The sequence below is a fragment of the Nematolebias whitei genome, chromosome 10 (assembly GCF_014905685.2).
Source record: "Nematolebias whitei isolate Nwh7 chromosome 10, NemWhi1, whole genome shotgun sequence".
Taxonomy (NCBI): Eukaryota; Metazoa; Chordata; class Actinopteri; order Cyprinodontiformes; family Rivulidae; genus Nematolebias; species Nematolebias whitei.
In genome coordinates this window covers 34,666,277-34,678,107 of record NC_056507.1, presented here as the reverse complement: position 1 = coordinate 34,678,107, position 11,831 = coordinate 34,666,277, and the positions used below count along the sequence as shown (strand labels likewise).

The following is an 11,831-nucleotide window of genomic DNA, read 5'->3' as shown; positions in this document are numbered from 1 at the left end:
GATGCTCATGATCTCCGGGCCCTTAAACATCACTGCACCTCAAACAGGAATGCCACTGTCAAGGAAATAACAGAATGGGCTCAGGAATACTTCCAGAAAGCATTGTCAGTGAACACAATCCACCGTGCCATCCGCCGTTGCCAGCTGAAACTCTACAGTGCAAAGAGGAAGCCATTTCTAAGCAAGCTCCACAAGCTCAGATGTTTGCACTGGGTCAGGGGTCATTTAAAATGGAGTGTGGCAAAATGGAAGACTGTTCTGTGGTCAGATGAGTCACAATTTGAAGTTCTTTATGGAACACTGGGATGCCATGTCATCCGGACCAGAGAGGACAAGGATAGCCCAAGTTGTTATCAACGCTCCGTTCAGAAACCTGCATCACTGATGGTATGGGGTTGCATGAGCGCTTGTGGCATGGGCAGCTTGCATGTCTGGAAAGGCACCATTAATGCAGAGAACTATGTTCAGGTTCTAGAACAACATATGCTCCCATCTAGACGTCATCTCTTTCAGGGAAGACCCTGCATTTTTCAACACGATAATGCCAGACCACATTCTGCAGCAATCACAACATCATGGCTACGTAGGAGAAGGATCCGGGTACTGAAATGGCCAGCCTGCAGTCCAGATCTTTCACCTATAGAGAACATTTGGTGCATCATAAAGAGGAAGGTGCGACAAAGAAGGCCCAAGATAACAGTTAGAGGCCTGTATTAGACATGAATGGGAGAGCATTCCTATTTCTAAACTGGAGAAACTGGTCTCCTCTGTCCTCAGACGTCTGTTGAGTGTTGTAAGAAGAAGGGGGGATGCCACACAGTGGTAAAAATGGACTTGTCCCAACTTTTTTGGGATTTGTTGATGCCATGAAATTTGGATACAACAGATTTTTCCCTTAAAATTATACATTCTCTCAGTTTAAACTTTTGATCTGTGATTTGTGTTTTATTCTGAATAAAATATTAGATGTTGGCCGCTCCACATCATTGAATTCAGTTTTTATTCACAATTTGTTTAGTGTCCCAAGTTTTTTTGAATCCGGTTTGTACTTAAGTGCAGTAACGAAGTACATGTACTTTGTTACATCCCACCACTACATATATACTACATTTTTCACTGTCTCTTACATTTGTCATGTTGCACAAAACCACCTATTTGTAGATAGTGAACTATTTGTTTCATAAACCATGCAGATCTTGTCCTGTGTTAGCTGTAACTGCAGAGTGTAATTAAAAAAAGTATACAGGACAGTCTCTTTGGCTGTTAAATCAGGATTGTCGTTGATCCTTAAAAGAAAAAGAAAATTAAATAATGCATTGTTTCTTTCTGTCATAATTCTTTATTTGTCATATTGCAGAAATGAAGGTGGCGCCATCTTCTGTATAATACAAATTCTGCACTTTATGAAGCAAAACTGCCATTTCCTAATCAAAGAGACAAAAAATACTGTGTCCTTTTGGATAAACTATTAGTATTATTACTAGAGTTATACATCCTGTTTAATTCTTATACATAATTTACATTTAGTCAAAATATAATAATGTTTCATGGGTTCATTTTATTATGAAAGTTAAACATTCTCCAATGTTTACAATAATCCTATTTAATGACAAAAGAAAGTAAAATAAGGGGTAAAGTTCTTGGACTTGAGTTATGCAACCTTGGAGCTACTGTTGGGAAGATGAAGAGTTACTAAGCATAAAAAACATCTCATTGTCCCGCGTTAAACAGCTTCTTCCTGCCCTCCATACCAGACAGGGCCTCCACATTCTTACGCCAGTCGGTCACTTCTTCCTTCTGTAAATACAAAAAGAGATATTAACTGGAAATTGCTTTCTGGTTTACTTTATGACTTGAACTTTTTTTTTTTTTTTTTTTTTACCTTGTCTTCGTCTTTCTTCACTGTCTTAAGGTTGGCCTTGAAATCAGCCTTCATGAGTTTGGAGGTGTCGGTGCACGCACCCAGCATGTCGTCGGTCGTTTTCTTTACCCTCTTTAAACTGGGCTTCTTCATGCCCTTCAGCTCGATAATCTTATGTTTTAGTGACTGAATCTGTGAAGGAAAACATCTCAGCTGCAGAAAAACTCCACAGTCTCTCTGCACATCAGTGAGGACGAGTTCATACCTCACTCTCGTTTTTGGCAACTTTAACTCCCATGTCGTAACGGGCCTCATCCACAACATCAATCTTCTGGTGCAAATCTTTGCAAAGTTCCTGAAGACACGAACAGAAAGCAGTCTAAAGGTTGCTTAATAACTATGCATGACTGGATTTTATTTTGTAAGCGTACCTGGAGCTCCTGGACTGACAGACCTGACAGCTTCAGCGGCGGGACACACTCGTCCACCACTCTTTGTTTCTCAAGATTTTTCTCCTCAGTTTCAGCTACCAGCATGGAAGCTGCCTTTGTTAGCAGCTTGGACTGAAATATTTTAGACCTTAATGAACTCCACTAAACATTACGACTTCAAAAATAATTAAATAAAACACTAAAGGTATGGTCTGTAGCTCTTCAGGACTGACCTTGATGAGCAGCCGGCGTGTCGCTGCAAATTTCTTCTTCTTTCTCTAAAAACAGAAACAACATTTATGTACAGATCTAATGATGGCCTTTAAATTTCACACCAATTTTTCAAATTATTACCTATAATATACTTATATGTTTATGATAAAAACATGTTGACTCACCGGCCTTCGTTGTCACATACACCAAGAACATTAAAAACAACAAGAAAAGCGTGTTAACAACAAGCAACATTAACATTAATGGAGCCAGCTCTTAATTATTCTCTGTTTTTATTCATTTAAAACGCTCTTGGGAAATGTGTAGACTGCATGAAGTCGTTACTCACCCCTCAGACATGGCAGCAGTTCCTTTAAAGAAAGAAAAATATATTTACCAATCATTTTCATCTGTAAAATGCCTATTTTTCCCAGTATATATTTTTATTTGATTGGTACATTTGTCTAATTTGTTGAACCATTTAGTTTTTGAATCTAATGGACTTTCTGATCAATTTAGGTTCTGATAATTGTTCTGTTGTTGTAAAAGGGGCTGAGGTGTTGAGCTGCTATATGTGACCACATTCTTCATTTACCAGACGCTGCAGTGGCCGTGATGACTCTGGAAAAAATACAAATACACTAAAATAGAAATATTATATTAATACATTCATGTCTGCTTTTGTTTGTCTGTTTCTAACATTGTCCTGTGATGGTTGGAGGAGAAATTCAAGGTAGCACGTTTTTAAAGTCTTTAAAATCGTATCCACCTGTTCATACGAGCCAACCCTGATCACCTGTCACGTCAGTCAGCAGTTCTCCGTCAGCCTGGCTCAGGTTGCTCTTTATAATGGAGCGGAGCAAGAATTCACCAAGAAGGTTGAAGTGAAAGTCAAGAACAGGCTGCCATGTTTAAAGCCACATCAAGACCTTGACAATAAAACAACAGCTCGGCTCTGCCTGCCTCACAGGAGTACCGGAGTGTTACACGCCCCTGATACATGTGTAGTACATGTCAGGGGCGTGTAGATACACTTGAAGTTTTTATTACTGCAGCAACGACAGACTGACTTTGGCCAGACAAGTATAAACTATAGATGTGAGGACAATGTGACAGCAGGGGAGAGCTCCCATTGTTGTACACAACACACTTCAAAGTTTTTACTTCTGTTTAGTTGGTTTTGGTTTGATAGTTGGACTCACCTTAATGTTGAGAGGAAACCGGACAGGCCAACAGCTCAGCAGCTGATCAGGTAAAAGAAAAACTCTTATGATTAAAAGAGAAACTTGTCAAAGCACTGCGATTGGCTCTTTAAAATAGACCTCTGTCCACCTGACTCTCAAAACACAATGCCTTTTGGATTTGCCCTCAACCCATGGCCTATTTATTTCATGTGATTGTGCTGCACAAGGACACACCTCAGACAGCTCTGGTCTGGCCGACAGCCGGTCCACCCTCTGTGCAGATACCATGAAGATGGGGCACGAGTTGCTTTTAACATTTATGTCACGGTGTTGTCGAGCAGAGGACAGCAGGAGTGACCTGTTGCTTTGAAAGTTGGAAAAAAAAGGGGGTCGGGGTCGAGGATGGGATGTTTGTCTTTTGTCATCAGTGATTTACTGTACTGGTCTCAAAATAATAAACTTTTTTAAGGAAATACAATCATAAATCAGGACATCCAGTCTGAACCAAGGCCTGCCGGAAGACAGACTGCTGTTTTTAGAGACGGGAAATTAGCTTATCTAAAAAAAAAACAGTGTGGCAGTTCAGGTCTAATATCTGGCTTTAGAAAGTTACGGAAAGTTTCCATCTGTTTTATTTCCTATCTGTAAATGCTCTTGTAACATACAATGCAGACATGACTACTGTGGAGATGACTAATTGTAGTACAGCTTTAAGCCTAAAATTCTACTTCTCATGGGCGTAAAAGAGAAGACATTTATTACTAGAACGTTTTGTTTAATAATGGTTAAGATGCATAAATAGGTCACAGACACATGCATAAGGTTTCTGTCATACATTGATTCACTCATCTTACACAAAAACATGTGTCCAGCTGCAGCTATCATCTTTTGTATACGCAATTCAGTTCAGTTTATACAGTAAAAACAGGCTCATTCACAGCCGAAGTCATCCCAAGGCACTAAACAAAAACACTCAACTGTTCCAGTTCATACTAGAGTGCAGTTCAATTCAGTTAAGAACAAATAGATTTAGATTCAACGCTAATATCATGAAGTCCAATTTCATTCAATGTATCACAAAATACTAATTATGGACAAGGTTGTACTTTTAAAGAAACAAACACTTTGTACAGTCTTCACTTTGAAGCCATTTCCTCATCCTGAATCAGCACATAGGTGAACAGAAAGATGCTGTTTTAACAAAAAGAGCTTCAGTAGAACCAGAACCGGGCTAAGGATAGGTGTTCTGTCAAAATCATCTGGGTGTTCAGAGGACAGGACGGAGTAAACAAGTACAAAGTATTGGGCATGTTGTTGTTTCTATGAGAATCAAAACAAATGCAAACATGGAGAGTAGAGAGAGAAAAAACAGATGCGGAGTGAGGAAATGTGGTCCGTTTGTCCTCCAGCTGTCTAAGCCTATAGCTGCAGAACTAAGGGATGGCTTAGGAAACCTGAGCCAATGCTAACTATAGGATTTATCAAAAAGGAAAGTTTTAAGCCTACTTATAACAGTAGACAGAGTGTCAGCCTCATGGATAAAAACTGGAGCGACTCCACAACAGAGGAGCCTGATAACCAAAAATAGTTTAAATCCAAAATAGTTCTCTGGAATAAATCAAAGAGTTAAATACTCTGTCAAAATATTTTTAAATGTACCATGTCATGACACCAGAGACAACTTCTTTGAACAAAATGTATTTTTACGCTTTTGAAGCATTCACACTATTGTGATTCTCTTTTCTTCTGTAAGTTTACGGCACCTTTCTTGTTCTGAAGTTTTTGTGCCATTTCAACAAATCATCAATCAAAACGTTCAGCTCGTTTACAACCTTTTACTGCTTCTTTCATATTTGGTTCTGCTTCAGCTTCTTTCAGCTTCCTTGTGTAAATGTAAATGTTTTCAGCTATTTTCTGCTAATTTCAGCTGGTTTTATTTTTTATTTCAGTTATTTTGTGCTCCGTTTAACTTCTTTCTGCTAATTTCAGTTTATGCTCCTTTCAGATTATTTCTACAAATTTCAGCTTTTTCTGCTATTTCAGCTTTTATTTAGCAGTTTTTATGCTAATTGTAGCTTTTTTTTTTTTTACTAATTCCATATTTTTGCACTCATTTCAACTTGTTTCAGCTTAATTCAGCGAAAATGTGCTCTCTCCACTTCCTTCTGGTAATTTCAGCTTCTTTCTGCCTTTTTAGCTACTATTCAGCAGGTTTTTGCTAATTTCAGCTTTTTTTCAGATAATATCCACTTTCAGCTTTTTCCTCCTAGTTTCAGTAATTTCTGCTCTTTCAGCTACTATTTAGCTCTTTTTATGCTAATTTTAGCTTTTTCAGTTAATTCCACATTTTTTAGCTCATTTCAGCTCTTTCCATTTCCTTCTGGTAGTTTAAGCTTCTTTTTTGCCTTTGCAGCTACTTTTCAGCTATTTTAATTTAGCTAATTTCATTGAATTCTTTTGTTCATTGAATTAATTGATTTAGCCATTTTCAGCTTTTTTAGCCAATTTGCTAATTTTTGTGCTAATTTCTGCTTCTTTAAACCTAATTCACCAAATATGTGTTCTTTCTGCTTTCTTCTGCTAAATTAGGCTTGTTCTTCCATTTCAGCTACAATTCAGAATGTTTTTAGCTAATTTCAACTGTTTTTCAGCAAGTTCTTCTGCAATAAGCATCCACACTACATTTTCGCAGGAAATGTAATTTCTCTAGTTATGTTGGGAATAAAATGCCACTCCAGTTTTTGTACCATGACTGCAAAGGTTGGACACATCAATATCACCTTTGCAGGATATTTGGAAGGATTTCAGAGGCAGTCTGTGTGTTTGTCTCGTGGTTTGAAACCTGATACAACTGACCTCATTGTCCAGGAGGAGACACAATAACTCTGAGACAAAGTGACAAGAATTAACACAGCTACAGCTACATTTCTGCACTGCAGGAAGTAATCCCTGTTAACGAAGCTGGACACTTAGAGGTTTTAGTGGTCAAAATACTGAATGCCTTGTTGGCTCTCTGTGTTCATACTATGGAGACAGATATTTTGATATATCACATAACCTTGCCATAAGTAATTCTGGAAATAAAAAAGAAATGTATAATTGGGTTTAAGTTCACTAACAAGGTTTTAATGTGCAAAATTTGTAATTACTTCATGCAGCTTGCATCTTTTTGTTCATATGTTAATACTAACAACACTAGGAGCTAGATATTTATCGCAAGAGGCTTATTTTTTATTATCCAGCTCAATAGAAATGCAGATGTTCAGAAATAGCATAACACCATCAGTGATATAGTATTAATGTTTATCATTATTTTTTATATAAGCACATTCAAATAAATGTAGCAATAGCACTGGTTTATCACAGAGCCCAATACAATAACCTGGAGGCTAATGCTAGCGTGCTGTCTCCAGAAACATACAAACAAACTCACCAGTTCTCACTTTTAGAATACAGTCAGCTGAAGGTTTTTTCACAAACAGAGACATCTACAAGTTGAGAGGCGTATCAGTCAGAAATGGAAACAGAGGCATTAGATAAAGGGCTTTCAATGGCTTAAAGCCTACCTCCAGCAGCTCATACATACCCTGGTTGTGAGTGTCACGATCAGTACCATGCATTCAGCTCTGGGCGCAGGAGAGGTGCGCCCAGAATGATCCTAGTCTCTTGTATTGAAGAGGAATTACTGCGCATGTACAACTTTTAATGAGAGTCTATGGGCAAAAATTTTTGCACCCCAGGGCGGAATTACATCACCAATCAGACAACGTCGTTGAACGAAACCACTTCAGTCAACCTTAACTATAAAATACTTATTTTACGCAACTAAAAAAAATATATACATATATTTCAAAATATTTTTATTTTATTATTTATTTATTTTTTCCATTAATTATTTATTTTTAAAGACCTAACATCCCTTCAAGGAGTACTTGGTGCAAGTCTGTTTTCATACCAGACTTCTGCTGAGAAAGAACGAGCTGTGCCGTTGTCAGTATAATGTGTATTATTTGCACTCATCATGATCAATAACTCCTGTGTGAACCTTCTGCAACGTCCTTCTTCTCATGTTGTGATGTGTGATATTAACAATCCCGTGTAATCACTCCTACTGTGACAAATCAGTGAGGAGCAGAAATAACTGGTACATTGATAAGATAGCGTTGATATGATATGGGGATGTCTCTCAAGCAGAGATCTTGACTCAGATCCACTCCTTCATGCCTACAGCGGACCCTTGGATGATGACTCAGACATGTAGAGGAGGGGCTGAGGGCTGGCCAGGAAGATTATTCTATAAAACTAACTGGTCTGGTCCAGAGAGTTAGAGCAGGTCAGGGTTTCACATGGATGAGAGCACTGATAAAAGTGTAATCTTGTATTTGCATGTTCTGTGAATGCTGCACTGCTCTCCAAAACTTTGTACATAAATCTGATGAACTACACCTCGGTCTGTTCTGGGACTCTCCTTTTTCACCCGACACCGTTTTGGTCAAACCTTGAAAATAACTGCAAGATCGCAAGATGTCAGCATCAGAGTATGTGTCCAATTTTGGCTCAACATTTGTTAAATTGACTGAATTAAAGTAATTTAGAAGTTACTAATGTTGAATAACTGTGGTGGCCATCTTGAATGGTGCTTTACTCCAACAGTTATTCAGCTGCAGATGTTCATCAAATGACTGTTTTCAAGTTTTAATCAAATTTGTCAGGAGTTCGTGAGAAAGTTTGCAAATGCTACTGGCAGTTAAACACACACACAATAACTGTCCCTTTAAGTGACGATTAAATAATTACTTGAACCTGTTTCCAGTCATTAAACTGTGTTCTTGCAGAAACAGGAACATTTTCTATCACTAACCTTGTCAGCTACCGCCCTCTGGAGACTGTGATGCTTTGAAAAGTTGTGAGTGTTAATCTACAGTGCAGAGCACACGCACACACTGCTGGAGGAAAAACCTCCACCCTGCAGTGCAATCTTGTAGATGAACAGATGCTCGGATATATTCATCAATTAACGCGGATTCCTCATTTTTCTGAACTGAATAAAACGTGCATTGAATTTAATGAAATGCAAACGTGAGACGTCATTTATATTTGACCCATCAAAATGAATGCGGTCATTTATTTACAGAATCAAAGTTTAACATCAAACATTTACATTAATTTGGCAAATTATGAAAATAACAACATAAGCAATCAATCAGGAAAAATCATACGGCCATGATTTTTCCGTTGCTTCACCACAGACATTTATGAAACTGTACAATTATGATCTTTTACCCACACGGATGTGGATGAGCATTTTACACAGACATTTCTAAATATCTGGAAGAATTTCTACTTGATAGAAAAGTTTAAAGATGGGAAAGAAGTTTAGAGGGAGTAAAGATGGTATGGGAGGGGAAGTGTTCACCAGAATTGACACTCTCCATCAGAACCCAGCTCTCCCCGGTACGCTTGGTAGGAAACTTGACTCATTACCTTTCTGAGGTTAATCAGCAGATATGGAGCTCCGTTAACGCTACCTGTCCAGCGTCTCCTTAGGATGCTGTGAATCGTCAGAAGTAGTGGCGAGTGAAAATGTTATAATCCCATGGAACTCGGAAGAGCTCTGTTGTCATGTCAGGATCATCCCGTCTCTCACAGAACTGTCCAGCGCTAGGACATATCAGCACTGTCCGCGCCGCAGAACTTCTCCAACTAGCAGAACTCAACAGAACTTCTCCAGAGCTTCAACAGAACTGCTAACTGCACCCAACAGAACTTAATAGACCAGGAAGTACCGACATTTTAAAGAGCTCTTTCCCGGTTCACTTTTGGGAGTATTCCCATTAGTCAGAAACAACCAGACGGGGTGTGTTTTGTGACGTAAGAGGTTAGAAGACAGCAAGAATTGTTATGAAACAGATCAGAAATGTTCTCACAGACAGAGAGAGTTTTGTTTTGGCGAGTTTAGAAACAGGTGCCAAAACCTCTATATTTACGTCTGAGAGGATTCTAAAAACATGACAGTTCGTTCCAACAACTTGTTTTGCGTTTGACTCCAACCTTGGACCAACGTACACTTGCTCATTCAAAAGCAGAAATCAGAAAAAGCATAATTACTCTGTAACAGCTTTGACATGAGTTCTAACTTTGCATGAGAATAAAAATCATTACACAGTTAATAAAATAGATTAGTTCACTGCAACATCTAAAATGGTTTGACCTAAGACATTTTGATTATCAACATTTGTAAAATAGTAATGATAATAAAAGAGAGTGTTCTTTTCCCTTGAATCTTCAGGAAAGAAAGTCTCAGGATGGGTGAACCTGTATTTCTGGATTCAAATCAATGAAATGACAGTTCCTGTCCCACAAGGTTCTTAAGGTCAAGATTTTTGACCTTAGACTTAGTTTTGACATGGGCCTAGTCCACTACAATCTGTTGACAGCTGAGCCATGCTGCAACCCTTTGTCATCGGTGAGAATGGAAGCTATAAACCACATTTGAGAACGCCTCCTTCCTGTCACTCAGATGCTACTTGATAAAAATCGTACAATGTGAATTTACATCACTTTCACCTTTATATTTGTCAAAACCACTCAACTCATGATTCCCTGATTCAGTTTATTATATTGTTTTCTGCTTGAAACTTTTAGCTTCACGATCTACAATGTTATATTTTTCATTTTGGGTTCTTTGTTTAACTTCTGGACTAACATCATCGTCCTCTTTTAGGATTTTGGGCAAGCTCCTGAACTGCAACCAAACGGTGAAGCTTTAATTCAGTTTATATTTGAAAGTAGTTTTTTTTTAAAGTTCATCAGATTTTCATAAAAGTGTTGTGTGTGTTTTGTTTTATCTTGTGTTATTTCAGGGTCTTTCCTGCTGCAAACTTCGTAAGTACTTTCTCTGTCAAATCAGTTTAATTAAATTTAGGTGCTAATTTTATTTACTAGAATGATTAAACGGCTCCTAACCTTAACATAATCCTGGAAGAGAGACAATATGTTGTGCTATTATCTTTAAGATTAAATAAATTTAATGTAAGCTGAAAGATTTGGGCTAGAAAATGTATTTATGTGACCCATCTGTCCAAGTCCCTACCCAGCAGTGGGAATATTAGCTATATGTTGAATTGGTATACTTATTAGGATCATCCTACAGTGTTTAAATTAACTGCTGCTTATTTTGTTGGGTTGACATTGAACTTGACCTGCCCCCTGGTTTAATAAACCTAGCACTTTAAGTTTAATATTTTGCTTTACTAATTAAACTTTTAATCTACTAATGATAAAAACGAGAAACAAAAGACAAATACAGCAGCTCAAAATACACTAAAGCTCAGTTCTTTAGTAAACTGACGTTATTCTCTTTAAACTTGTTTGTGAACGTCAGTAAAATGTGCATGAGGTGTATTAACCTGAAACATCTACATATCAGATAACTGCTCAGGGATGAACAGGGTTCCACGGTTAGAGGCTCCTACGGGTCCGTTATGGCATTCAGAGCAAATAGAGATCAGATCAGATGACCATGAGCAAGTTGCTGTGATGAACATGGTTTGGGAAATGCAGGCTGATGGTGAGTATTTCTTACAACCAGTGATCCATGTTATAATTGTAGCTGCAGTGTAGTTTTTACTGCGACTTGTATAGTATAGTTGGCTCAAACTAACAACAGAATACAATACGAAAGAAAGGTTTATTAAAATAATTTATGCTTGTTTCTGTTCACAGCAACAATTTACAAAATTCTTGGATCAAAAGTAACAATTGTGGACAAAGGTGCAAATCAAAGTCTGTGCGTGCAGTTTTCCTACTCTTTCAATGATTTATTGAATCCACAGTATAAAAAGGTAAGACGCTTGGACTCCATTAAAACGTGTTTTTTTTTATCCAACATTTTTCAGTCAGGTCATCTGGACAGTGTCTTTTTTTGTGCTGAAACATTTCACCTTCGATCCAGAAGGCTTCATCAGTCAATGAAACACAACAAAACTGATTCTTCCCCCAACAGCTTACTCTAAAGTGGAACAAACAAGCAGAACTGATTTGCTCCACTTTAGAGTAAGCTGTTGGAGGAAGAATCAGTTTTGTTGTGTTTCCTTGACTGATGAAGCCTTCTGGATCGAAGGTGAAACGTTTCAGCACAAA

The 11,831-nt window shown here is 38.0% G+C and overlaps 2 protein-coding genes across 2 annotated transcripts in view; one reads left to right on the top strand and one right to left on the bottom strand.

Annotated features, from left to right (window-relative positions):
• Nucleotides 1–1,710: 1,710 nt before the first annotated feature.
• On the bottom strand, nucleotides 1,711–3,759 carry LOC119415842 (troponin I, slow skeletal muscle). The gene is made up of 8 exons (XM_037683018.1): nucleotides 3,708–3,759; nucleotides 2,855–2,876; nucleotides 2,691–2,694; nucleotides 2,526–2,570; nucleotides 2,293–2,424; nucleotides 2,127–2,216; nucleotides 1,883–2,053; nucleotides 1,711–1,797 (listed from the first exon to the last, which is right to left on the bottom strand). Exons 2-8 carry the CDS (start codon nucleotides 2,863–2,865, stop codon nucleotides 1,711–1,713), a joined length of 540 nt encoding a protein of 179 aa, XP_037538946.1. The 5' UTR covers nucleotides 2,866–2,876; nucleotides 3,708–3,759.
• Nucleotides 3,760–10,348: 6,589 nt separating this feature from the next.
• The window catches only part of LOC119416493 (interleukin-17 receptor A), a 10,945-nt gene continuing 9,462 nt past the window's right edge, over nucleotides 10,349–11,831 (top strand). Inside the window, exons 1-3 of the mRNA XM_037683727.1 lie at nucleotides 10,349–10,447; nucleotides 10,553–10,574; nucleotides 11,415–11,533. Of these exons, the coding sequence (XP_037539655.1) occupies nucleotides 10,349–10,447; nucleotides 10,553–10,574; nucleotides 11,415–11,533 (240 nt within the window). The remainder of the gene's footprint in view (nucleotides 10,448–10,552; nucleotides 10,575–11,414; nucleotides 11,534–11,831) is intronic.